The sequence below is a fragment of the Colletotrichum scovillei genome (genome assembly GCF_011075155.1).
Source record: "Colletotrichum scovillei strain TJNH1 chromosome Unknown Contig00010, whole genome shotgun sequence".
Classification (NCBI taxonomy): Eukaryota; Fungi; Ascomycota; class Sordariomycetes; order Glomerellales; family Glomerellaceae; genus Colletotrichum; species Colletotrichum scovillei.
Genome location: NW_023336268.1, coordinates 787,784 through 809,688, shown reverse-complemented (window position 1 = coordinate 809,688; position 21,905 = coordinate 787,784). Strand labels below are relative to the sequence as shown.

At 54.3% G+C, this 21,905-nt stretch overlaps 9 protein-coding genes across 9 annotated transcripts; 6 read left to right on the top strand and 3 right to left on the bottom strand.

Moving 5' to 3' along the window:
- On the bottom strand, positions 1-3,029 carry HER10_EVM0005406 (uncharacterized protein). The gene is made up of 5 exons (XM_035482980.1): positions 2,830-3,029; positions 2,628-2,765; positions 2,425-2,572; positions 2,154-2,369; positions 1-2,101 (listed from the first exon to the last, which is right to left on the bottom strand). Exons 1-5 carry the CDS (start codon positions 2,941-2,943, stop codon positions 1,281-1,283), a joined length of 1,437 nt encoding a protein of 478 aa, XP_035327985.1. The 5' UTR covers positions 2,944-3,029; the 3' UTR covers positions 1-1,280.
- Positions 93-1,190, top strand: HER10_EVM0010340 (RCC1 domain-containing protein; the record flags this gene model as incomplete). Its single annotated transcript, XM_035479803.1, has 1 exon — positions 93-1,190. One exon carries the CDS (start codon positions 93-95, stop codon positions 1,188-1,190), a length of 1,098 nt encoding a protein of 365 aa, XP_035328427.1.
- Positions 3,030-3,286: 257 nt separating the features above from the next.
- HER10_EVM0000726 (uncharacterized protein) lies at positions 3,287-5,209 on the bottom strand (the record flags this gene model as incomplete). Its single annotated transcript, XM_035470495.1, has 2 exons — positions 3,287-4,985; positions 5,058-5,209. 2 exons carry the CDS (start codon positions 5,207-5,209, stop codon positions 3,287-3,289), a joined length of 1,851 nt encoding a protein of 616 aa, XP_035327542.1.
- Positions 5,210-7,301: 2,092 nt separating this feature from the next.
- HER10_EVM0009225 (alkaline phosphatase) lies at positions 7,302-9,881 on the top strand. The gene is made up of 3 exons (XM_035478718.1): positions 7,302-7,653; positions 7,787-8,921; positions 8,994-9,881. Exons 1-3 carry the CDS (start codon positions 7,651-7,653, stop codon positions 9,572-9,574), a joined length of 1,719 nt encoding a protein of 572 aa, XP_035328327.1. The 5' UTR covers positions 7,302-7,650; the 3' UTR covers positions 9,575-9,881.
- A 2,474-nt stretch (positions 9,882-12,355) lies between these two features.
- HER10_EVM0006573 (uncharacterized protein) lies at positions 12,356-14,162 on the bottom strand. Its single transcript, XM_035476156.1, has one exon. It carries the CDS (start codon positions 13,671-13,673, stop codon positions 13,050-13,052), a length of 624 nt encoding a protein of 207 aa, XP_035328108.1. The 5' UTR covers positions 13,674-14,162; the 3' UTR covers positions 12,356-13,049.
- A 439-nt stretch (positions 14,163-14,601) lies between these two features.
- Positions 14,602-15,866, top strand: HER10_EVM0006087 (ribosomal protein L34e). The gene is made up of 2 exons (XM_035483001.1): positions 14,602-15,132; positions 15,192-15,866. Exons 1-2 carry the CDS (start codon positions 15,019-15,021, stop codon positions 15,504-15,506), a joined length of 429 nt encoding a protein of 142 aa, XP_035328055.1. The 5' UTR covers positions 14,602-15,018; the 3' UTR covers positions 15,507-15,866.
- Positions 15,867-16,074: 208 nt separating this feature from the next.
- On the top strand, positions 16,075-17,349 carry HER10_EVM0001728 (ribosomal protein L34e). Its single transcript, XM_035471466.1, has 3 exons — positions 16,075-16,188; positions 16,330-16,453; positions 16,723-17,349. Exons 1-3 carry the CDS (start codon positions 16,151-16,153, stop codon positions 16,909-16,911), a joined length of 351 nt encoding a protein of 116 aa, XP_035327626.1. The 5' UTR covers positions 16,075-16,150; the 3' UTR covers positions 16,912-17,349.
- A 145-nt stretch (positions 17,350-17,494) lies between these two features.
- HER10_EVM0005340 (uncharacterized protein) lies at positions 17,495-18,736 on the top strand. The gene is made up of 2 exons (XM_035474961.1): positions 17,495-18,073; positions 18,140-18,736. The coding sequence occupies exons 1-2, from the start codon at positions 17,617-17,619 to the stop codon at positions 18,346-18,348; spliced, it is 666 nt and encodes a 221-aa protein (XP_035327981.1). The 5' UTR covers positions 17,495-17,616; the 3' UTR covers positions 18,349-18,736.
- Positions 18,737-18,973: 237 nt separating this feature from the next.
- On the top strand, positions 18,974-21,674 carry HER10_EVM0002954 (uncharacterized protein). The gene has a single exon (XM_035472645.1). It carries the CDS (start codon positions 19,681-19,683, stop codon positions 21,601-21,603), a length of 1,923 nt encoding a protein of 640 aa, XP_035327744.1. The 5' UTR covers positions 18,974-19,680; the 3' UTR covers positions 21,604-21,674.
- The last annotated feature ends 231 nt before the right edge of the window (positions 21,675-21,905 follow it).

Below are 21,905 nucleotides of genomic sequence, written 5' to 3'. Positions count from 1 at the left end.
GAAGCTACCAAGCTTCGGAAGCTCCCCTCGTCGAGAGAAAGCTCCATCAGCTGCCGACCAAAGTATAGAATCAAGGCGAAACACTTGTCAAGATGTCTGTTCTCTTCGCCGTTGGATCAAATGGATCAGGCCAGCTCGGTATCGGCCACAAAGAAGACGTCTCCGTCCCCAAGCAAGCCGTCTTCTTCCCAGAGGACACCGAATCGCCAGTAGTCAAAATCGCAGCAGGCGGAAACCACACCCTTCTCCTCACAAAATCAGGACAACTCTGGTGGAGCGGAGACGCGACCAGCGGCGCATGCGGCCTCACCTCAGCAGCAGAGACCGACGAGCCAGTATTCCAACCAGTCCAGCTCAGCAAGGACGAAGCAAATGCCGCCCCCGCCACACCAGCCCTGATCGCCGCAACCTGGGAAGCCTCCTTCGTCGTCGAACGAGACGCCGAGGGGAAGAAGACCAAGATCTACAGCTTCGGCGCCGGACAAAAGGGCGAGCTGGGCCTCGGAGAGCTCCTCGTCCGTTCCCCGTCCGCCACCCTCTTCAAGGAATTCCCGCCGGCCGGGAACGAGATCGTGGATCTGGCGGCGTGTATGGGTCATGCCGTGGCGGTCCTGAGCAACGGCGACGCCTACGCCTGGGGCAACGTGCGCAAGGGTCAAGGCGGATCCCCAGAGGCGGTCGTCTACTCGCCGCGGAAGATAGAGGGCGTCAACTTCAAGGTTGAAAGAGCTGTCTGCGGAAAGGACTTTACTTGTCTGTTTGGAGCCCCAGATTCAGGAGAGCTGCTCGTTCTGGGGTCTGATAAATGGAACATCAAGTCCTCTGCGCCCAGTTCCGTACCAGAGTGGACAGATGTCGGTGCAAGCTGGGGTAATGTTTATGTCCTGAAGAAGGACGGCGAGCTTATGGCGTGGGGAAGAGACGATCACGGTCAGCTCCCGCCGCGGAGCCTACCAAAGTTATCAAAGATTGCCATTGGGAGCGAACATGTCATTGCTTTCACGGAGACGGGCGATGTGCTCGCTTGGGGATGGGGAGAGCACGGCAACTGCGGCCCGCAAGTTGAGAACAACGATGTTAAGGGACGGTGGAATGTCATTGCGTCGTCAAGATTTATTCCTCCTGGTTCTAAAATTGCGGGTATCGGCGCGGGCTGCGCGACTAGCTGGGTGACTATTATCACCGGTTGAGGAATTGGTGCAAACATGGTTCTGCCGGCTAAGGGCTATTCGAAGTCGGAACGGCAGCAACTTCATCACCTTGCCATCCATCCAAATAGATCATGGGCCTTGGTAGAATAAGCCCAGGCGCCTAACATCGTCAAGGCGCTGTGTGGGCTCCAATCCTGCGCTACTGGCTGGAGTCGGGTCGAATTCGGCATTCTCTTCAGCGACTTTGCGGTCAAGGTGCATGGAAGAAGCGGTCTGAAGAGACATGTGGGTTAAGATCATGGTCCGAGGTGGATCGATCGGGCCAGGGAGACTTACGGGCTGATTACTATGATCCCACCCAAGTCTTGCATCCAAGTCTGGATCATCGTCCTCTTCATACCTGACGGGCTCCCACGCCTGTTCGTCTTGGTCGTCCACGAACAGGCTTTGAGAAGCCATGGTTGCGGGAGGCGGCCGCTGTGATGGCCGCAAATCGAATAGTGAAGTGCGCGCGGCGATTCCACTCCGTGATGCAGACGCCGACAGCGCTGGAGGCGGCATACTCTGCGCGGTTGGCTGCTCCTGGGGCTGCGGGGTCTCAGACGGCGCAGCACTCTGTCTTCTAGACGCGGCTTCGAGCTGTTGCTGCGGAGCCGCCTGGGCGCCTTTCGCCTTTCCCTTCTTCGTCTTCTGGGCCGGGTTACCCTTCTCGCCGACTGTCATGAGCAGGAACTCGCAGCTTATGCCGTCGCCGGGATAGGTTAACAATATCGGACGCGCCGGGTTAGAGTACCGAGCGGAGATGTGGTTGCCGGTGATGCCGGCATGCTGGATAATGGCGCGGAAGTCCTTGACGCTGATAACGATGCGGAGCTTATCCTCGACTTCTATGTCTTCGAATTCGTCGACCTCAATGGCGATTGATGTGTGTAGTGGTTTCTTGAGAACCTCTGCATCTGATGTTAGTATTGATAGACATATCCAAGGAGGTTTGAAGCCAACCGTCTCCATTTGTCGTCTTCTCTGTGTAGCATGTGAAGTTAACATGTTCGCCATCTGAGTTAATATCCAGAAGCTCGACTCCAGGACCAAAGTGTTCCATCAGTTGCCTCAAAGTCCGCGACGGGATGGTCCAATGGTGGATCGCTTCATCTCGGTCGAATTTGGCGTGCACTGGCACCGCAACCTCGAACGGCAGTCGATGTGTAGATGTGACACCTGAATCACTGATCAGTAACTTCTGTGTCGTGCTGATCCAGACTAATAAGCATACCATTCCGGAAAACTAGTTTCACGATGAAGCGACTCTTGACACCTGGTCCATCTTCAATAGCGACATCACAACGATCGATCGTGCTCTCCTTCTCGCGATCACGCTGAGGATCGCCACCTGCACGGCTTCGGAAGATGGAGGCGAGTGACTGCAGAACAATGAGGCTCTCAATATCCATGTCGGAATTTCAGTGAGAATCATACCCTGGTATACAGCGTGCAGTAGAACTTGTCCCGATACTGCGCACTTCCCTCGAACTGGTAGCGGGAGCAGAAGCGGTTGGTGGTGAATGTGAAGCAGGAGTATGCCGACTTGGACGCATTGAGTGCTGTGAGGACCAACTACATACAATTCGGTCAATATAGGGGTTCGTCGTTTGCAGTGCCTGGACAAGAGGTGACTGACCTTGTCCTTCTTGGCTTCGAGGGAGACCTCATCGCTGAACTTGTTCAGGCAGGCGAGGACGTCGCGGAAGGCGGCGACAGCGTCCTCGCTGAGCGTGAAGTTGAGGACAGCCATCGTGGCACCGCAGAAGTCTAGATTGAAGTTATGATATCATTGACGCTTGAGTCACGGATGTCAGGAAGGTCGATGTTAGTTCACTGCGTTAGGTTTGCTTCAATGTGAGAGGGGTGGCGAAGCGCGTCAGGGCGCGTAAAGTGGTCGTGGGGTACCTAGGTACTGCGGGGCGGCTCCAAGAACGTAACTTCCCCCAGATATTCAAAGCAGGTGCGGTGCGACACCTAATAGCTCCTGCGTCTTGACTCAACCTCACCTCATACTTCATCTCGGAAGTTACTATAACCTATGATTTATTCAACTACCAACTTGCCCCAGCTACAAACATTACTTTGGCTGTGACTTAGATAAAGCTCCTCCAAGCTATAGGCAGACCTGTGCTATGCATCAAGCCTGACCACGGCGCATACGGCCCTGAGCCTCTGAGAAGCTGCAGCCCCTCAGCCGGGCCCCTGGCATCGCCCCAAAGCTGTACAAACATGCGTTCTTCTTCAGCCTCATAGTCATTGCCCCGCCAGTGGCGCTCCCTTCCAAATACGGCCAGCCACTTTAACACCTGCTTCAGAGTTGCCGTCGCCGGGTCGTTGGTGGAAGGCACTATCTGGGCCGGGGCTCTCATTCCTCGGTACCAAGACCGCGGATCTTGTGCAGGAAGGCTCAGCCTGAAGCCGCCGGGGCGCTGATGGCAATGCATGTAGCTGACCCAGTAGAGTATCTCGCGCGACGAGAACTTGGTGTGGCCCAGGACTGTTAGGCTGGTGAGGTGTTTGAAGCCTTCGAGAGCGCGGAGTGTCCAGGTCGAGTTCTCACCCTTTCGGCAGACGAAAGATAGAGTTTGGAGCTTCGGTACATGTTTGGCAATGTTATCGAGCGCACTACAGTCCAGGGTGGAGTAAGTGTGCAGTCGCAGATCCCGAAGACACGGCATGGCTGTCACTGCTTTCATGACGAGCTCGCCTCGTTCTTTCGACCTTGAAGTAGGGTTGACGAGGCCTTCTTCGGAGCACTCGGCTAAGAAGAGATACTCAAGCTGCTGCGTCTCAAGTGCTTCATAGAAGCCTTCGTAGCATCCCGTCGAGAAAATGCGTAATCTGCGTAGATGTAGGTGGGGAAGAGCATCAGCAACCGCGGGAACGAGGTCTGGAAAGCGGAAGAGATGGAGACTGCGAAGAGCCTGGCAAGATTTGAGCCAGTCTGTAACCTTGCCGCGGTTCTCTTCTGCCCATCTCTTGAATCTCGACCGATTTTGAGGCGACGGCTGGTAGTTGAAGCTGAGGGTCAGTGATGTCAAGTTTGTCAGCTCAAACAGTCGATACAACTCGAAAGGAGGGCGAACGACGAATTGCAAAGTTAGTTCCTGGAGACAAGTGTGCTGCGCAATTGCTTCCAAAAGTGGCATCTGCGTCTGATTAAGGGAGCAGTCGAACGAACGCAGCTGAGTCGGCGGCAGCCTCGAGACGAAGTCTGCAAAGGAAGCAATTTCAGAGTCATCAGCCTGTACTACTGAAATGCTTGTCAACATTGGTAGGTGTGTCGTGATCAACTCGGCTGCAGACTTGTCCAAGTCATCGAGAAATACAAGAGAGAGACTCTCCAGCTTCCTAAAGGTATGAATGACTGGCCGGACATTCTGCCACCAGTCTGCCGTCAAGCTCTTGAGCATGACGTTCAAGCCTTTCTCTTTGGACATTTGAGCCAGCTGACGGAGGAGGCGCTCTCCAAAGCATCCGATGCTCGGGGTTTCGGCAGTGATATGATTCGCCGCAACAATGCTTTGATCGGTCGTGGACCCGGGGCTCTGCTGGGCAGCCTCACGGTTCACAGCAACGAACCGCTGGTCGGGGAACGGTCTGCACCCGTGGACTGAGAGGAAGTTGAGAAGGTTCAGATGGCGTATATAGAGCAGGTATGGGTGGTAAGTAGCAGGGAAGGCCTCGTTCGCGTCTGGATGCTGCTCGCAAACCAACATGTCGGCAGACAGATTCGCCCAAAGGCTTTCTGTAGCATCTCCTCCCCAGTACCGGGGAGGACAAAACTGAGCACTGCTATCTGGTTAATGAACAACTCTCTTATGGGGAGGGTGGGCATCATTCTTTCTAGGGGTCTCTGCTTACCTGTAGAGGTGTCGAGAAGCTAGCTCAGACAATTCCTTATTGAGACGAGTGCAATTTGCCAGAGTACCATGGTCCCCTGCCGCAGCAAGCTGCTCGAGAATGATGTCCCAAACTCCGATGTGGAGGACTGGCTGGGAAGCAGTCATTGCCATTGTCGGAGCGCTGGGATTCGTGTTCATGGTGGCGTGAAGATGGTGGGTAGTGTCTTTAGGTGATGATGAATGCTCCATGTAATGTGCTTTGCATTGTTTCTTCTGCGTGGTCGGCCTGAACGTCCTTTTATATCTATAATCCAGAGGGCCTTGTGTAAAGTGAATCGGTGACGGTAGGTATATGAAAGAATATCTCAACACAGATAAGTGAATGATGAGATAGACGAGGATAAATTTTTCTTTGTCAGAACCGTTAGGAATACTCGAATTGCAGTGAATTAATCAGAAATGACCTTCTGCTTGATTGCCAGGTCAAGTCTTCCTAAGGCAATGGCCTATACAGAGTCCAGCCTGGCAACCAGCTATGCAGCAGGAAAGTAAGAAGTTGCAAGACTGGGCTTTAAGAAGGTAGGTCCCTATGCCTCATTGGTAAGGGCCACGATACATGTAGTAGTTCAACAAAGAACCGTCTGATCTTTTCTTCAACTCTGACTCGTATGTCTGCTTTAGTTAGTTGACGAGAAGACTTCGTAGTCGTTTGCTTCATGCCTCTAGACCTCTGCTGGTCGTCTAATGATACTGCCGCAGTCTGGTCGAGGCCATCTGGACTGAAACTTTGCATTGAAAATTAGGCCGAGTATTGTCTTGCCCAGGGCGGCATGATTCGGGCACTCTCAAAGGGATCTCAAAGAGCGTATTCGTCTGTCAAGCAGCAGACCTCTTGATGTGTTACGGCTCTTGGAGGATTAGATGGTAAGAGGTATCAAAGAGAAGAATAGAATTCTGCTGACACGTGGGGACGAGGAGAAATTAACCACACATAGTGACGGGATCCAATGCGATATTGAACCTTAGCCTAGCACCTCACTAGCCACTAGAAGGCGTGAGTACATCCGTCTGCAGTCTTCCTCCAATTTCCGCTCTATTTCGACATTATTGGTAGACGGATATGAGAATTATAGGATCGATTAACTATATAGTTCATTGTTGCCCCTACGAAAAGCACGTATACATATTTAGTGACGCCATCTAGCACTTGATAGAATATGGGTGGAACGCTCATGGGACATGATTTCTTGAGGGGTAAGAAGATAAGGGAGCTCGGGAGAAACTTGAGAAATTAAGGTTTAGTGGAATTTACTAAGCTCAGAGGCTTTATATGCAATCCGTAGTGATCAGGCTTTGTTACCGTATTCTTCACAAAAGGTTTGCGGCACACCACAGATGATATGTTGCAAACAGAAGGCTGCCAGGTAGGTCCTTCTCTTTCTTAGCTTCGAAAGTAGCTTCGGTTGGAAGAGGGCTTCCGGCTTCCTCTACTACACATCGCAGAGCCCTTGTAATGGAAAACAGAGATGGACCATGCCAAACTGATAATAAGACATACATCACAGTAGTAGATGGCGTCTATAAATCTAGATCGATACTCAGTGCCCTCGAGACAATGAGAAAGATGATCGGAGACACCCGCAACAGGGCTTCATCGGGCCCAAAAGTTCAAGCCACGAAAATGCCATGTGAATTAAACAAACCCCCTTTGCATGGCCACCGAGATTTACGATCCAATGAAATATGAACCATGACCAACGGCAGCTAGTTGATCCTAACCATGTTCGGTACTCCGAGCATGAGGAGGGGGGGCATATAAGTGATACGAGTGTGTGTCCCCCAACCTTTCCCCGCAGATGCTCGCCCACCTGATCGCGTCTAAGCCAACGACAGGCAGTCCAGCTGACAGCGCGGGCGAGACCCCTTGGAGGGGAGGTTACCTAGTGTGAGGCTCAGCCCAGACCGCATCGCGGGACCAATCCCTTTGCTCGCAAAAGTTATCCAATGTGTCTGTCCGACTCGAGCTTACCAGTATCTAAGGTTCTGGGGGTGAGATGGCACCTGTGACCACGGGATGACAAGGCGGGCGTGATGTCACAGCACATGCCCGGAGTGGTGGGGTCCCCTGAGGGAGGAGCCACCCAACCAGTCACATCTCTTCAAGTTACTCCAAACGGCCCCCCAAAGCTCCAAATGAACGCGTCGGGATTGGTAGGATTGGTAGGAGACGGTGAAGCCCTGCAACGAAAGAATGAGACCGTGACCCATTTCCCGAAGTGGACGAGAGTCAGACACCACTGAAGCTACCGGTACCTATCCCCCAAGGTCATCAAGGTCGCCAAGGTTATCGACGGGGTGTTATCGTGCTGCAGGGCACGGAACTTGGAAGCGATAGTGGAGGGGCTGCCTGTCCTGGCTCGGTTCCGTCATCTGAAAAAGGATCCCAGCCCCCCGTCACTTACCTCAGGTACCTGACCTTATCAACCTGAACAAGAGTCAGCTTCCAAACCATCCCAGCTACACCTGCGACAGGAACTGAAGCGACGCGAAATCCCTTCCCTGCTTGCGTTTGCCACGCAATAGAGGACCTACACAGCAGAGACGTTTCCAAGATGGTAAGCACAAAACAAAACTCTCTCCCAAACTCACTTCTATCAAACAAAAGACACCCCGCGGTCGCAAAATCACCGTGGAGCTTAAATCGCAAACTGGGGGTTAAACATCATGGCTAACACCGCAAACGCGCAGTCTTCCGAACGGACGCCCCTCATCAACGACCGCCGCGAAGGCGACGACAGCGACGACTCCTCCCGGACGCCCCCAGGCCCTTCGCGCCTCCGCGAAATCGTCCTCTTCGCCTGGGCCCTCCTCGCCACGGCAGCCCTCATCGTCCTCGCAGTATGGACCCAGCACCGGAGCTCGACAAAGTTCCCGAGGCCCACTGAGGGCAAGCGCAACCTCATCTTCATGGTCTCGGACGGCATGGGCCCGGCCTCCCTCTCCCTGACGCGCAGCTTCCGCCAGCACGTCGAGGGCCTCCCCGAAGACGACGTCCTCACCCTCGACAGGCACTTCTGGGGCTCCTCCCGCACCCGCTCCTCAAACTCCCTCGTCACCGACAGCGCCGCCGGCGCCACCGCCTTCTCCTGCGGGAAAAAGAGCTACAACGGCGCAATCTCCGTCCTCCCCGACTACGAGCCCTGCGGCACCGTCCTCGAGGCCGCCAAGCGCGCCGGCTTCATGACCGGCCTCGTCGTCACCACCGACATCACGGACGCCACGCCCGCCTGCTTCGCCAGCCACGTCCTCACCCGTGCCATGAACGACGACATCGCCCTCCAGGAGGTCGGCGACGGTCCCCTCGGCCGCGTCGTCGACATCATGCTCGGCGGCGGCCGTTGCCACTTCCTCCCCAACGGCACCGACGGCAGCTGCAGACTCGACAACACCGACGTCGTCAAGAAGGCCCAGGACGAGTTCGGCTGGACCTACGCCGGCGACCGCGCGGGCTTTGACGCCCTCGAGGGCGGCGAAAAGGTCTCGTTCCCCCAACTCGGCCTTTTCGCCCACTACGATATCCCCTTTGAGATTGACCGCCGCAACATGAGCGACGTCTACCCCAGCTTGAGCGAGATGGCCGCCACGGCCCTGCGCGCCCTCGAAAAGGCCACGGAGAACAGCGACAAGGGCTTCTTCCTCATGATCGAGGGCAGCAGGATCGACCACGCCGGCCACATCAACGACCCCGCCGCCCAGGTCCGGGAGGTTCTCGAGTACGACAAGGCTTTCAAGCTCGTCTCCGACTTTGTCAAGGACAGCAAGACTGAGTCCCTCTTGGTGGCCACCAGCGATCACGAGACTGGTGGCCTCGCTACTGCTCTGCGTAAGTTTTCAACTCTTACTCCTGCCCCCATTAAACGATCTGTTTGCAGCCAGCTAATTACGTGATAAACAGAGGAGCCCGGGCACCTCCCCGTCTACAACTGGTACCCCAAGGCCCTCGCAAAGGCCTCCGCCTCCGCCGAGCTCCTCTCCAAAAAGTTCCTGCAAAAAGTCGCCTCCACCAGCGGCAAGACCCTGAACAAGGAGGAGCTCAAGCAATGGGTCAACAAGGAGCTCGTCGTCCCCGGCCTCGGCATCGACAACGCCCACCCGGAGGAGCTCCAGGCCCTCGTCGACCACCCCGAGGTCTCGGTCCAGACCTTCGCCGCCATGATCAGCCTCCGCGCCCACGTCGGCTGGAGCACCCACGGCCACACGGCGCTCGACGTAAACGTCTACAGCACCGGCGGCGAAGAGGCCCAGAAGATCCGCGGCAACGTCGAGAACACGGACGTGGGCAAGTTCCTCCGCGGGTACCTCAACGTCGACGTCGACGCCATCACCGCGGAGTTGAAGGAGAAGATGAACAAGAAGCAGCTCGGCGCCATGAACCTCCAGCAGCAGCAGATGGCGGCTCTGGCTGAGGACCCCAGCACCTGGAGCCAAAGCCAGAGCTTGGAGTACGCCCACCTGGTAAAGGCAGGAGCTGCATGAGTTGAGATTTCTTAGCATTGGTAGGTGGCAGACCAGAGTCATGAAGTAGAGGGGCAGGAAAGGGGGGCATGTGGCATTACTGGAGTTAACGGACGAATTGATTTTTTGAGCATAGGGGCTGATATCCCCATTCGCTGGAACATGACCTAATCATAGCAACAAACGCGCAGCTATAGAGCAATGTATACATACCACATCAATCGAGACATTGAAGTCAATTGTTTGCTCGGGGCAACGTGTGTCCCCCACCGCAACCCGCAAGCACGGAGACATCCATACACGTCGTGAGCCATGACCGCGATATGGCTAAAACTCAACGGCGAATGCATGAGGACATGATCATGTTCCGTGCGAGACTTGTCAACTCCAAAATTAACTACTACCCTGCATCAGACTCTTCGGGTGCATGACCCAGGGTCAAGTTCAGCCCTGTGAGGACGAGTGAACAAAGACTGATGGCCTGACTCCTACCGCCGCACTTGGATCATTTGCGGCAGGTAGATTGCATGAGTGATGTTGTCTCGAAGCTCTTGATTTCCCTCTCTCACCTAAGCTGCATGCATCCAGCCACCGGAGCATGATTGGAGGGGCCGCCGTTTCGGCGGTTGGCCCGCTCGTCCTGAGACATCAAAGAGACTCTGACAGCATTGCAGCTAGCCGCAAAATCCCGTAAGAAAATAGGAACTACGCGGAGGCGGCCATATTCGCCTGATTATGAAGATTCGGGTATGTGATGTAATTCGTTGCTGGCGCAGTAAATGTGATGAACCATGCTTGGCCTTCGGTGGCCCGGTCTCATCAGCCTGGACCAGCCGCTCTCGTCCATTTGACTTGACCCCTGCCATCAACCTGGGAGGGACTTTGTGTATGTTTGTTTGTCAATCGTACTAGCCGAATGCGAGATGCGAAGGTGGGTAGGGCCACGGCCGCCACGCCGCTGTCTGCTGTTGGTGGAGAGGAGGGTGAGGGAGAGAAGAGAGAAGACCGTTAGCTGTGGTGGGTTCCCTTGGCATCCTGGGTACACGATCCATGGGCACCATTGTTTCCGGATCTTCGCTGCATTGGCAAAGCAAGGGCCAGAATTGAACGATATAGCCTTGATGCAGAGCCTCTTTTCTTCGGCCGTATGCCAGGTAGGCAAATGTCTGCCTGTGCGCGTGATGATATGACGAAGCGCACTGCAGGTAACAGTGGAGTAAGAAAACCTCAAGCCTCGGAAGGTGGCATCCTACATCGAGTCTTCCAAAGGATTCCGGAGTTCCTCCCTGTTGCGGACGGAGGACTGCATTGAACGTCGCCTCGCCATGCAATTTGGCTCCGCCAGTCGTTGGCGATTTCAGCAACTCCGCGTTCTTTGGCCGGCCTTACGGCCGTTGTTATCGACAACGGGCGGGGATCGACGTGTTGTCGAATCCGGTTATTCGCAGCCAACCGACGTGCTGTCCACTGGAGGCCTACCTACGCCTGTCTGTGGTTAATCTAACCCAGCTAGCTTTCGAGGACAATGGCAAGTGGCTTGCAAACCCGTTGTCAAAATGGAACAAGAACACCCTTTCGTCAACAAGACCCTGCTCGCCGGAAAATCTCTTATTTACAGCCCTGTCAATTGTTTGAACAAGCTTGCAGAGTCCGAGATAACCCCTGTCGACGAGAAGGGAATGCGGCCTATGCCTAGACCGCGGTGCTGATAGCTGTCCCAATAGTTGCTGCAGTCGAAAGCGTTACGAACAAGTAGTTAGATATCAGCGGCTGTCCTTGTGTGACCCAACCTCGTTCCTCCCTCATCCCGAGGCTATGGACGCACTATGCCTAGGGAGCAGGCATGGAAGGATTGGGTAGGAATCCATATGTATCCTCGTTAGCAGGTATCTTTAGACAACAAACAGACCCGTTGACGGCCGTTCCCCGGAATGGAAATCCTATCGTTGTAAAATCCCGTAGACGGACTGTGCGTCTTGGCCAGTTGAGCTGAAGCCTGGGAGGAAACGATCATGGACCTTGGCGACAGGATGCAATCTGGCGACAAATAAGGCGGCATCGCCAAAATTGTCAAGCTGTGTAGCATGTGAGATGCATGCGCCAGCAAGCGCCCCGATCGATCTCAATCAAAGAAAGGTGGGTGGTTGTGGTCACTGTACTGAACAAATCTGCATGTAGCATTTTCGGACGAACGTTAGCCAAGGTAGCCAACAGGCATGCTAATCCCTAGCTTGCCAATGTAATGCGTCGAAGCATTTTGCGTCCAGAAGAAGCATACCTCCAAGTCGGAGGCTCGTGATATGTAAGTTGGACCACCCAGAGCAGTTTGGCCCGAGCAACGACAAGGGGTCTCCTCGTTAGAAATCGTCAGGATCTGGGAGCAAGCCGAGGAGCGCGGGGAGCGGAGATTGATAGTGGGCGGAGAGCGATCCGCGGTCCGTCACTTCGTAATGTTGCCTCGAGGGTCAAGGGTTGTAAAACGCATCTGGTGGCGTTTTCTGCCGGCCGGCGCGCAGGGCTTGATTAGGAATATTGTTTGCTTGCACCAAGAAAGGAAACCAACCAGAGCTTGTCATGGGTGTGTGTGGGATCTGGCCTCACAGTGTGTGCAATGCGGACGTGCGAAGTTGGATTCCGATGTGGGAGTTGATACTGTGTCCCCGGACTGGACTCCATTCCAGGGCGAGGCAGCTCGTATAAGTCGTCGAGATGTAGGTTCGAGATTCTGGGAGGAAACTTGGCGGAAGACTGAACAGCGTACTTACGATTGTCGAGGCAAAAAATGTAAATGAAGTCTATCTCGCGAGGTATTGACTAAAGGGCAGCGGCCGACAAGGTGCTCATGTTACGTCATCCTTCGGCATATCGCTTGCTCCTACGAGAAAGGTTGTCCCGAAGGCAATGAGGAAAGAGCGATGATCACGAACTGGAACTTTACCATCCCGGATAACACTCCAACTGAAGCCGTTTGTGTGCAAGGTAACGCTGAAATGCGATGATCCTATAAAACACCCAAAGGGGCAATGCTCACTATAGGTTTTGGACCTCATTGTCCGCCAAACGTGTCTGAACCGCAAAACAAAAAAGCCGCCCTCCCGTAATATCGCACAGTTTTCATGAGAAAAAGTACCCTCTCTTAGGGCCATACTCCCAAACCTGCGACCGATGCCGCTCTTTCGCACTAGAACCAAGGAAGAAAAATGAAACTCAATGTGTCCGAAAACGCCCTGATCCCCGTCCAACGCCGTGATAACATGATTTGTCCCGCCAATCCTGCCTTGGCTCGTCTCCTTATCCATAACCACTTGCTGTGAGAGTAGAGTCTCGTGCATTTGTCGACGCGTGATCCTCTTCCCGGTCCATCGCATGTTGAGAGGGAACGCTAGTGACCAGGGCTTCTTGTGATGCCGAGGCGTGGTCAGGCATTAGACGTCCACACGAAGTCCTCGGATAACTCCGAAGCCTTGAAGCCCGACTCGTCAACCGGGTCACTCTCCTACATAACCGAAGATGACAGGAGTCGAGCATCGACATCGTCCATGGGCAGCTCCATGCTTCCACGCGCCTCCATGCCTTGCAACCGCGACTCCATATTCTGGAACCGAGGCTCGTAACCACCCGCGCGATTCTCGAGATTCTCTAGGCGCTTGTTCATCGTGTCAAGAGCTTGTTCGATACGACCGAAGCCTTGGTTCATGTCGTGATTGAGGCGATCAATCTTGTTGGTGAAGGAACGGATCGACTGGGCGAGAGGGGTGTTTTCCTGACCGGGAGGGGCGGTCGCGATGCGAGGCTCGTGGTTGTGACTGCCCTCCTGAACAGCAAAACGCCACTGGTTTCCGAGCTGGACCTCGCAGACGGCCTTTGCGCGCCATGGGCAATCGACCTTGCGCGTCGATGGGTTACGCTTCTTGGCGGTGCTGCTGTACTTGACGCCGCCGCGGTCGCAAACCAAGTCGTAACGGGTCGGCTTGCCATCGCGGTAATTTGAGGCGCGCAGCTTAACAACTCCATATCCTTGGTCTTTTGCGACGCGCTGAACCGAGGTCAGAAGGTCTTCGAAGGTCCGGAAGATGCCCTCGGGCGGTGGTAAGAGCGCAGGCGGAGGCGCATTCGACATGACGACGGAGGAGTCCAGCTTGGCGGTTGTGAAGGGTAAGTGGGGGAATGAAATCGGTGATTGACGGATCCGAGGGAGCGGCGGACGCGTCAGTAAGTAGAAATGGAGGGGCGGAGAAATGAAGATGAAGATGAAGTCGGTGCGACAGCTTTTTGTTGGCGATACTATCCGTACTTCTTTGGGTGAAGGGCTGTCCTCAGAAGGGCTGCAGCTAAGTTATCTGGTGACGGAACGGCAGGAAACACGGAGAGGTTGGAGTCAGAGAATTCCAATCCGCACGGTCTGAACTAGGTTGGCAGTTAATCCGCTCTCCGGCTAACCTTTTTAGCGAGGGTCAGCATCCAGGATCCAGCTGCAAGCCGCCCTAGTGTCCAGGGCTTGGCATTCGCGCTGCACGTACCTCAGGTAAGGTATCCAGCGTTTGTTATGTAGTAGAGGTATCCGAGAGAGTAAAAGGGATGCTTGCTGGCAATGCACACAATCTTTTCTTGCTGGGTCGATGGCGATGGATCATGTGGGGGAATGAGAATGGCTGGAGGTAAAGGACATGCGCTTTTATGTATTCCGCTTCTTTTCTCTTTTCTTCCAGAGATTGATTGCCTGGCCGGAAAGCAAGCTGCACCTTCCGCCTCGGACTCGACATATAGGTTCACGTGACCAATCAACGGCCAGGTACCTAAGAGTGAACGTCCGGGAGTGGTAAGGAATCTGGTACGCCTGGCAAGGTGTCCTGGCCCCCGGGTGCCTTGCACCGTGATAGGTAGGCGAGATGTACTGGCCCTGCGGGAATAGTGGGGATAGGTACTCCAGAGAATAACGCACCAACCACCTTGACGCGCTGCTGGGAAAGTCTGCTGGGACCCGATTCTGGCCCTGGCCCATGCTTCCAGGTTCCATGGATGCGCTGCACCTGCGCCGCGTACCAGACGTTGAAGACATCACCCCAATCAATACACACAGTATCTCCGGCCTGCTTCCCGTACTCCTTTTTGGACCCCGACCAGCACCACGCATGACAGTGTGAGTGGAACGTTTGCCTTACGGACTGTGTCATTTGAAGTGTTCGCAAACACAGATCCAGCATTTACCGTTCTTGGACCATCTTTCGGCCGTGATTGCGCGTTGCGCCTCGAGCCCTCGCTCGGCACTCATCCATCCAACCTCGCCGGTCTGGTCGTTGAAACGCCTCGGTCCGTCAATTTGACTCTCCGTATTCGACTCCCGACCCAAACATACCACACCGCCTGCCCGCTAGTCGACCGACCGATTCGACCCTTCCCTTCTTTCGTTCTCCTGCGCCATGGTCTGATAGACCCCTGCGCTTCTCCGACCAACTTACACTACCATGGCAAACAACGGCCCATCTATCAAGAGTGAGCCTGGTGCTGCAGGCTCCGAGGCGTGGGATGAGGAACGTCTTGAACAGGCTTTAGACGAGCTCAAGCTCTTGCATGTCAAGGTCTGTTGCCCCTTAGCGCAGGTTGATACCTTAGATCGCAACGCTGACCTCTTGCAAAGCTTCGCGGCTTACGAACGACGATACCTCGAATGATGGAACCTTTGTCTGTCAAACAACCAAGTCGTACGTCTGGAGCCTATCATCACATATTTCGCTCACTGACGGTATACCATCCAGCCCAGATCACGTTCCAAGCGTATATGGAGTCGGTGGCTGCGGCCAAGAAGGAAGTGCAAGACTTTCAGGACTTGAGAAAGAGCGAGAAGATCACGAACATTATGGAACATGCTACACAACGCCGTAAAGAGGAGCCTAATGGCATCAAAGCGTGGCGTACGACAGACCACCCTGACTGGACAACGACAGACTCATAGCGCTGCCGTTGATCTTCAGGTAGATGTATCAGCAATTATGGCGTTACGGCGACTATTACGCGGGAAGCGGATTGATTTTTGGGTACATCATGGCTCGATGGTGCATATATGAGCAGATGCCTTGGGACCGGGGCTTTAAGGGGCCCATTGCAAACAAGCTGAAGGGTATATTCATGAAAATGATGGAGAGAACGCAATTAGAATTCCAGTTGAAAGTGAAAGGCGATAACACAAGGCTAGCCGATATCTTAACTTTGAAGCAGAGAATCACCAGTGAGGCTGGCTTGGTTGGATTCTGGACTCAAATCAAGCTCAGGAAATTACTGCTGCCGTTGGGCACTTTAGCTGGCAGGCTGCGGGTCACATTCTACCTCTCCATCCAATTGGCCGTCAACAGTGACTATCAATGATTTCTGACACAAAAATTGTTAGCGTGTCTGGCACGTGAGCTGGGCTCAGTCCGGGGCTTTCCAGCTGGCAGCAGCCACATGTGGCTTACCACCCACTGCCCCCGCCTCATTGGTCGCCTAAGCGGGCTCTATCTCGTCTTTCCACCCACACAAAATTTCGAGAAAGCACGAAAATCCGCTCGCGATCCTCGACTCTCAACTAACCAACCCGCAGCCCGCAGCAAATCAGTCACAATGGCCGGAAACCGTGTCCAGTACCGCCGCCGTAACGGGTGAGTGATTCTTCCTAGAGATATTGCATACGATCAATTCAACGACCGAACGACGTTATTCTTTCCCCGCGATCGCGAAAAAAATGTTACATGGTGGATAGATTGGGAAAAGAGGCTGACTTGGAAAATTTCCGTGTGCAGCTACAACACCTCCTCCAACCTCACCCGCATCGTCAAGACCCCGGGTGGTGAGCTGAGAATCCTTCACATCAAGAAGCGCGGTACTGCCCCCAAGTGCGGTGACTGCGGTGTCAAGCTCCCTGGCGTAAGTTCGAACCCTACACCGAAGCCGAAACGAACGATCCGAGAAGCCATCTGAGAGAGTACGAAACTGTGGGATCTTATTCGGTCATGGTCATGGATGTCCTGTGAGAGGGGCACATCTTGTCTCGAGGGGTCACGCCGAGGCTGGTCGGGAATAAGGACGCATGACTCCTGGGGATCCGGCGCTCCCAGATGGCAACGACGAATTTTCGGCTTCGACTTAAAGTGTACCAGAGCCAAGCAGACGGCATGCTAACGTGACCGCGATAGGTCCCCGCCCTCCGCCCCCGCGAGTACTCCCAGATCTCCAAGCCCAAGAAGACCGTCCAGCGCGCGTACGGTGGCTCGAGATGCGGTAACTGCGTCCGTGACCGTATCGTTCGTGCCTTCCTCATTGAGGAGCAGAAGATCGTCAAGAAGGTTCTCAAGGAGCAGAGCCAGAGCGAGAAGAAGAAATAAACCCGACGCATCTCTTCTTGGTCACGTCAAACACAACACTGGCAGGAATGGGAATAAGGGGTTGGTTCATTGCTTCGGTGTTCATTAGGGCAAAAACAGCATGATACAAAGGATCGTCGGGCCACGAGGCGGATTGAAACGGTTCTTCTTGCCGACGCTGTCGTTAGGGCACTGTTAGGCCTCGATACCTGAATGAAAACGGAAATCGAGCCCTTCAACAACACAATTCTTATTGGTCATGTGGGATTCCCGTTCGTTTTTCTGTGACGGACGACAACCCCGCGGTGTCTGGTCGTGGCGCCCAAAAAAAGTGGTTTACTCCCGAGATCTGGATTATGACAGCGAAATTGAACTTTTCTCGCCTTTACGGATGACAACTGTGTTGAAACGCAAAATACATGTTCATGGCCACGTTAGCTAGTAGTCGTTGGCTACCTATCATGGTGGCGATCGTCTTGCGTTTCCCGAGTCGATATTGTTCGTGCTTGAGGTAGTCCAACATCCCACCTAACCCAGTAATCATGACGTTCAAGACACTGAGGCATTGCACCCCGAAAAAAATGGTCCCAGCTTTCCAGCTCTTCCAAACACAACCACACCACGACTAAACAAGCTTGCACGAATTTTTAATTGACCCCAGCCCTCGAACTACCCTACCTTAGGTGGTAGACTTCCAGCCTTCAAAAGAGGCACGCCAACGAACTGATGAACACCTCTGCGACAACCCGCGCCCTCCGCGCAATTGCGCGCGCTCAGCGCACCATCCCCCGATCCGTACCTCGAGCTTCGCCGGTATCACCACGACCCTCTGCCGCTGCCGCCCAGCCATTATCCATGCGCCGTCAATTCCACACGACCCCGTTCAGATCAAAGAATGAGAAGGTCAAGGATTACCAGGGAGCGACCGACTTCAGCGAGATGGACGTACTGGCCAACACGCCGATCCCCTCGACCTCGATCGACGCCTGCGTATGGGACGGCTTCCACCTGAACAGCGGTGTCAAGATCATGGACGGCGATGCGGCGCTGCTCATCGGCGGCGAGGCATTCGAGTGGAGGCCCTGGGAGGCGAAGGGGTCCAAGAACTTGATCAACGCTAAGGGCCAGTTCGAGCTGCCGGCGGAAGCATTCGGGCTCCTTGATCTGGTCTGGCCGAGGCCTGGTGCGCATTCTACTCTTCTCTTCTATCTCGAAGGTAGTCCAGTTTACTAATGATGCCTCTTTACAGATCTTCTCATCATCGGTGTTGGTCCCAAGATTGTGCCCCTTAGCCCGGCGACGAGGAAGCACCTCAGCTCGCTCGGCATCCGTGTTGAGGTGTTGGATACCAGAAACGCCGCTTCCCAGTTCAACCTTCTTGCTACGGAGCGAGGCGTCGATGTCGTTGCGGGCGCGATGATTCCCATCGGATGGAAAGAGGGCAAGGGAGCTGTATGAAGTGTAGGCGGTGTCTCGGGAAACCTTCAATGCGATTCAGGGTGAGTCGAATTTGGAAGGCACACATTTCGTCACCCAGACTGGAGTCATTCACATGGCAGCCTCATAGCGATTTACAGCGATTCATAGGCCGCCATGGGCGTGACAGAGGTGTCAGTTTCTCCGCCATGGCAAACTCTCGATTGATTCAACCGGGCGCCCATCTGTATTTTCTTTTGGCCCCGCCATAGGTCCCACCTCTTGGCTATGACTGCAAGAGCTGTATTACCATAACCCTTCAATGCTCATACGGAGACACTCCGCGACCAACATTGAAAACTTTGCTCACTAGAGGACTACTTGTAATACATAGAATACTAGTTGCCTAAACGCAATGTACAATACCCAGATTTCAACTTCATCTGATACGTAATCAGCCTTGCAGCACCCGTGGACCCTGGACAATCCAAGTGTAAAAAGTCAATACAATTGGCCAGAAAAATCTAGATGCAATACACCAATGACAGTGTTTTCCCGGGCCCAGGTGGAGGAGAGATGACGAACTGTTGGCTGAAAATGAGCAGTGACATAAAATTGCCAAAAAGGCAAAGGTTTGCCGTGCCCGCCGAATGCACCTGCGGCCTGTCCCACCTTACCTGTCTATCGAGGCGGCTCATGGCTAGTTACGCTACTCACCCAGCGCGCGTCTCTCTTACTCTACGTCTCACTCATACCTTATCTCCCCTCCACTCATTCCGCTCTCACTCACTCCGTCCCGACTCGAACCCCAGTGACAGATCTTGCCTTACGAACGGCCTACTCCGACCACGTTTTCGCCTGCCTCTCGATCAGTCGATCTCTCACGAACGACACCTGCCCCGCGCCCGCGCGTGTCTCTCACAATTTGAGAACAACAAAAAGAAGCATCCGCTTTTGTTTCTCCTGCAGTGCTTCTGGGCCTCGCGCCCAGCAGCACCAGGTGCAACAGACCAGAAGTCAACGAGGGGACCGCTTTCCCGCCTCAAACTTGGTTGACTCACATTCCCGGCCCAGTGTCACCGACCACGGTGGCCGCTAATCTCGTCGCTCCTTTTTCTCTTTCTTGTTATTCTGTCCGAACACGGCGTATTCACAAGATCAACGCTCTCGCGTCCCGACCAACCAAAAAAAGACCCGGCACTTTCTTATAGCGCACTACGTTCAGAGATACCCGCGCATTATCCGGTCTCCATTTTCCAACACACATTGCGTTGTTGAAGTTGAAATTATTATATTCACTATACTCTACTCGCGGTATTTCTTCCCATTACGCGCTTGAATCCCGGCATATCAGAACCACCCTCTGTGTTCAATATGTCGGACCGACAACAGGGCGCCGGCTGGCTAAGCTTCGCCAACCCTCATGACCCTGGAGCTACCGATCCGACCTTGCTGAAGGAGAACTCGGAGAGCCGCTCGTACACCACGGAGCGCTATACCTATTCTGGTATCAGGACATTCTACAAACGACACCTTCAAGCAGACCAACTGCCGAACCCACCACTGCCCCTGCTTGTCTGTATCCACGGCCTGGGAGGATCAGTAGCTCAATTTCATCCGTTGCTGACGAGTCTGGTTCATATATCATCTTGCCTGGCCATCGACTTGCCCGGCTGCGGCCGCTCAGAGTTCACCCAGCAAGCATGGGACGCCTATACTCCGGAGGCGCTGTGTGAGCTGTTGGAGGTCATCATCGATGAGTATCGTCAGAAGGAGCCCGATCGCAGCGTCGTACTCATTGGCCACAGTATGGGGACTACCATGTGCGCGCAGCTGGCGAGTCGCAATGCGCCGCACAAGACGGACCTTCGCAAGTACGTTGTCGGACTGGTCGCCATCTGTCCCGTAGCCGGCCCACCCACAGAAGACAAGACGACGCTGTTTCGAAGGCTACTATGGGTACCCGGCTGGATCTTTGACCTGTGGAGGGCTTACGATCGGTGGGGAGGGCCGCGAAGTGCCAGCGTGAGTCGATTCGTCGGCCCTGGTGCTGATCTCGAGCTTCGCAAGCTCCAGGATCGCTTCAACAACCAAAGCAGGACGCCCGTCTGGCGCAGAATGGCCTGGGGATCGCTTCCAAACTATGAAAACGGAGTTGCGAAGGGTGGCGTACCTGGCAAGGATGTGTGGGCCGGCATTGATGTCCCGGTCTATCTTGTCGGCGGAAAAGAGGACAAGCTCACGAAGCCTGAGGAGGTGGACAAGATCAAGGACTATCTCTCGGGCAAGGCGCCCCTATCACCCGAGACTGGGTCGGACGACGGGCATGAAACTATTGTCGACGCGGCGGCACCAGTCAACACATCAAAGAATCCGACGGACCACGGGCCCGAGAGTATAGATGATATTCGAGACGAGGACTTCCATCGAGATCGCAAACTCAACGAAGATGCGGACAACGCTCTCGAAGACCCGTCAACACCGCAAGAGTCGCCCGCAAATGTCCCGCCTCAGGCCCGGCATCCTACCAAGGTCGTCAGGTCTATCATTATGCCTGCGCCTGCCAACCACGCGCTTCTATTCATGCCTGCTACAGTCAGAATTCTGGCTGGTCTCATCTCCGACTTCCTTGCCAATCATGTCACTGGTCGTCTATCCCTCGGCTGGCAACTACAGTATCTCTCACGGGAAGGCAAGTGGGATGTGAAGAACTTAGCCAAGTGGAAGGGCGTTACCCCGGTCTCGCACCCAATTGGTCCAGTAGGCAGCCCGCCAGTCTTCAGAGCGATGAAGACTCTACGAGAAGCAGATGACACGCATTGCCCTGCCGAATTTGTCAAGAACTGGGGAGGAATCATCAAGGACGTGATTGACATCAGTCACGACAAGCCGGTGTACGATCCACGGAGCATGGAAAAGGGCGGCGTACGATATCACAAGTTCGCGACGGTCTCAAAGATACCGCCAAAGGACTCGGAGGTGGCTCACTTCATTGCCCTCGTGGACAAGTTACGAGAGCAGCAGAAGGCGAGGGCCGAGGAGGAGAAGTGGGCCGAAGTGGACGGCCAGACGCAGGTCATTGGCGTCCACTGCCACTACGGCTTCAACCGCACTGGCTACTTTATCGTGTGTTATTTGGTCGACCGATGTGGGATGTCGGTCAAGGACGCGATCGAGACATTCAAGGAGGCGAGGCCTAATGGGATTCGCCACCAACACTTTAGAGACCGGCTATATCTGCGGTACTCGGGACTGCAGGAGGAGGAGGCTGTGGAGCAGCAGCAGAACGGTTTATGAGATTCTCCCTGGGGGTGTTTCAACATGAGGATTTCGTGGGTATAGGGGGGAGTGAAAGGGTTTTCAACAGGCAGCGTCACTGATTAATGATAAACATACTTTTTCAGCCTCGCGGTTGACAGCATAATGAGGTTTCCTTTCCCCTGAGAATTTTCATGGCTAAGTCCAAAGTATCTCAACAGAGAAGCCAAAGCTTACGACCAGTGATATAACCAGAGTGACGATGACTCTTTGTTTTAGGCAGTTAGTCTTTTTTGAGTTCATTTCTCAATATTAGATATAGATGCGGGAGGCGACTCGTG

Excerpts from the sequence above, each read along its gene's own strand:
- HER10_EVM0005406 (XM_035482980.1), bottom strand. The coding sequence starts at position 2,943 with ATGGCTGTCCTCAACTTCACGCTCAGCGAGGACGCTGTCGCCGCCTTC. Across the intron at positions 2,766-2,829 it reads TCGAAGCCAAGAAGGACAAG|TTGGTCCTCACAGCACTCAA; the intron begins GTCAGTCACCTC and ends AATTGTATGTAG. Across the intron at positions 2,573-2,627 it reads ACTGCACGCTGTATACCAGG|TCACTCGCCTCCATCTTCCG; the intron begins GTATGATTCTCA and ends ATTGTTCTGCAG.
- HER10_EVM0009225 (XM_035478718.1), top strand. Across the intron at positions 8,922-8,993 it reads TGGCCTCGCTACTGCTCTGC|AGGAGCCCGGGCACCTCCCC; the intron begins GTAAGTTTTCAA and ends CGTGATAAACAG.
- HER10_EVM0006573 (XM_035476156.1), bottom strand. The coding sequence starts at position 13,673 with ATGTCGAATGCGCCTCCGCCTGCGCTCTTACCACCGCCCGAGGGCATC.
- HER10_EVM0006087 (XM_035483001.1), top strand. The coding sequence starts at position 15,019 with ATGGCAAACAACGGCCCATCTATCAAGAGTGAGCCTGGTGCTGCAGGC. Across the intron at positions 15,133-15,191 it reads TCAAGCTCTTGCATGTCAAG|CTTCGCGGCTTACGAACGAC; the intron begins GTCTGTTGCCCC and ends CCTCTTGCAAAG.
- HER10_EVM0001728 (XM_035471466.1), top strand. The coding sequence starts at position 16,151 with ATGGCCGGAAACCGTGTCCAGTACCGCCGCCGTAACGG. Across the intron at positions 16,189-16,329 it reads CAGTACCGCCGCCGTAACGG|CTACAACACCTCCTCCAACC; the intron begins GTGAGTGATTCT and ends TTCCGTGTGCAG. Across the intron at positions 16,454-16,722 it reads GCGGTGTCAAGCTCCCTGGC|GTCCCCGCCCTCCGCCCCCG; the intron begins GTAAGTTCGAAC and ends TGACCGCGATAG.
- HER10_EVM0005340 (XM_035474961.1), top strand. The coding sequence starts at position 17,617 with ATGAACACCTCTGCGACAACCCGCGCCCTCCGCGCAATTGCGCGCGCT. Across the intron at positions 18,074-18,139 it reads TCTGGTCTGGCCGAGGCCTG|ATCTTCTCATCATCGGTGTT; the intron begins GTGCGCATTCTA and ends GCCTCTTTACAG.
- HER10_EVM0002954 (XM_035472645.1), top strand. The coding sequence starts at position 19,681 with ATGTCGGACCGACAACAGGGCGCCGGCTGGCTAAGCTTCGCCAACCCT.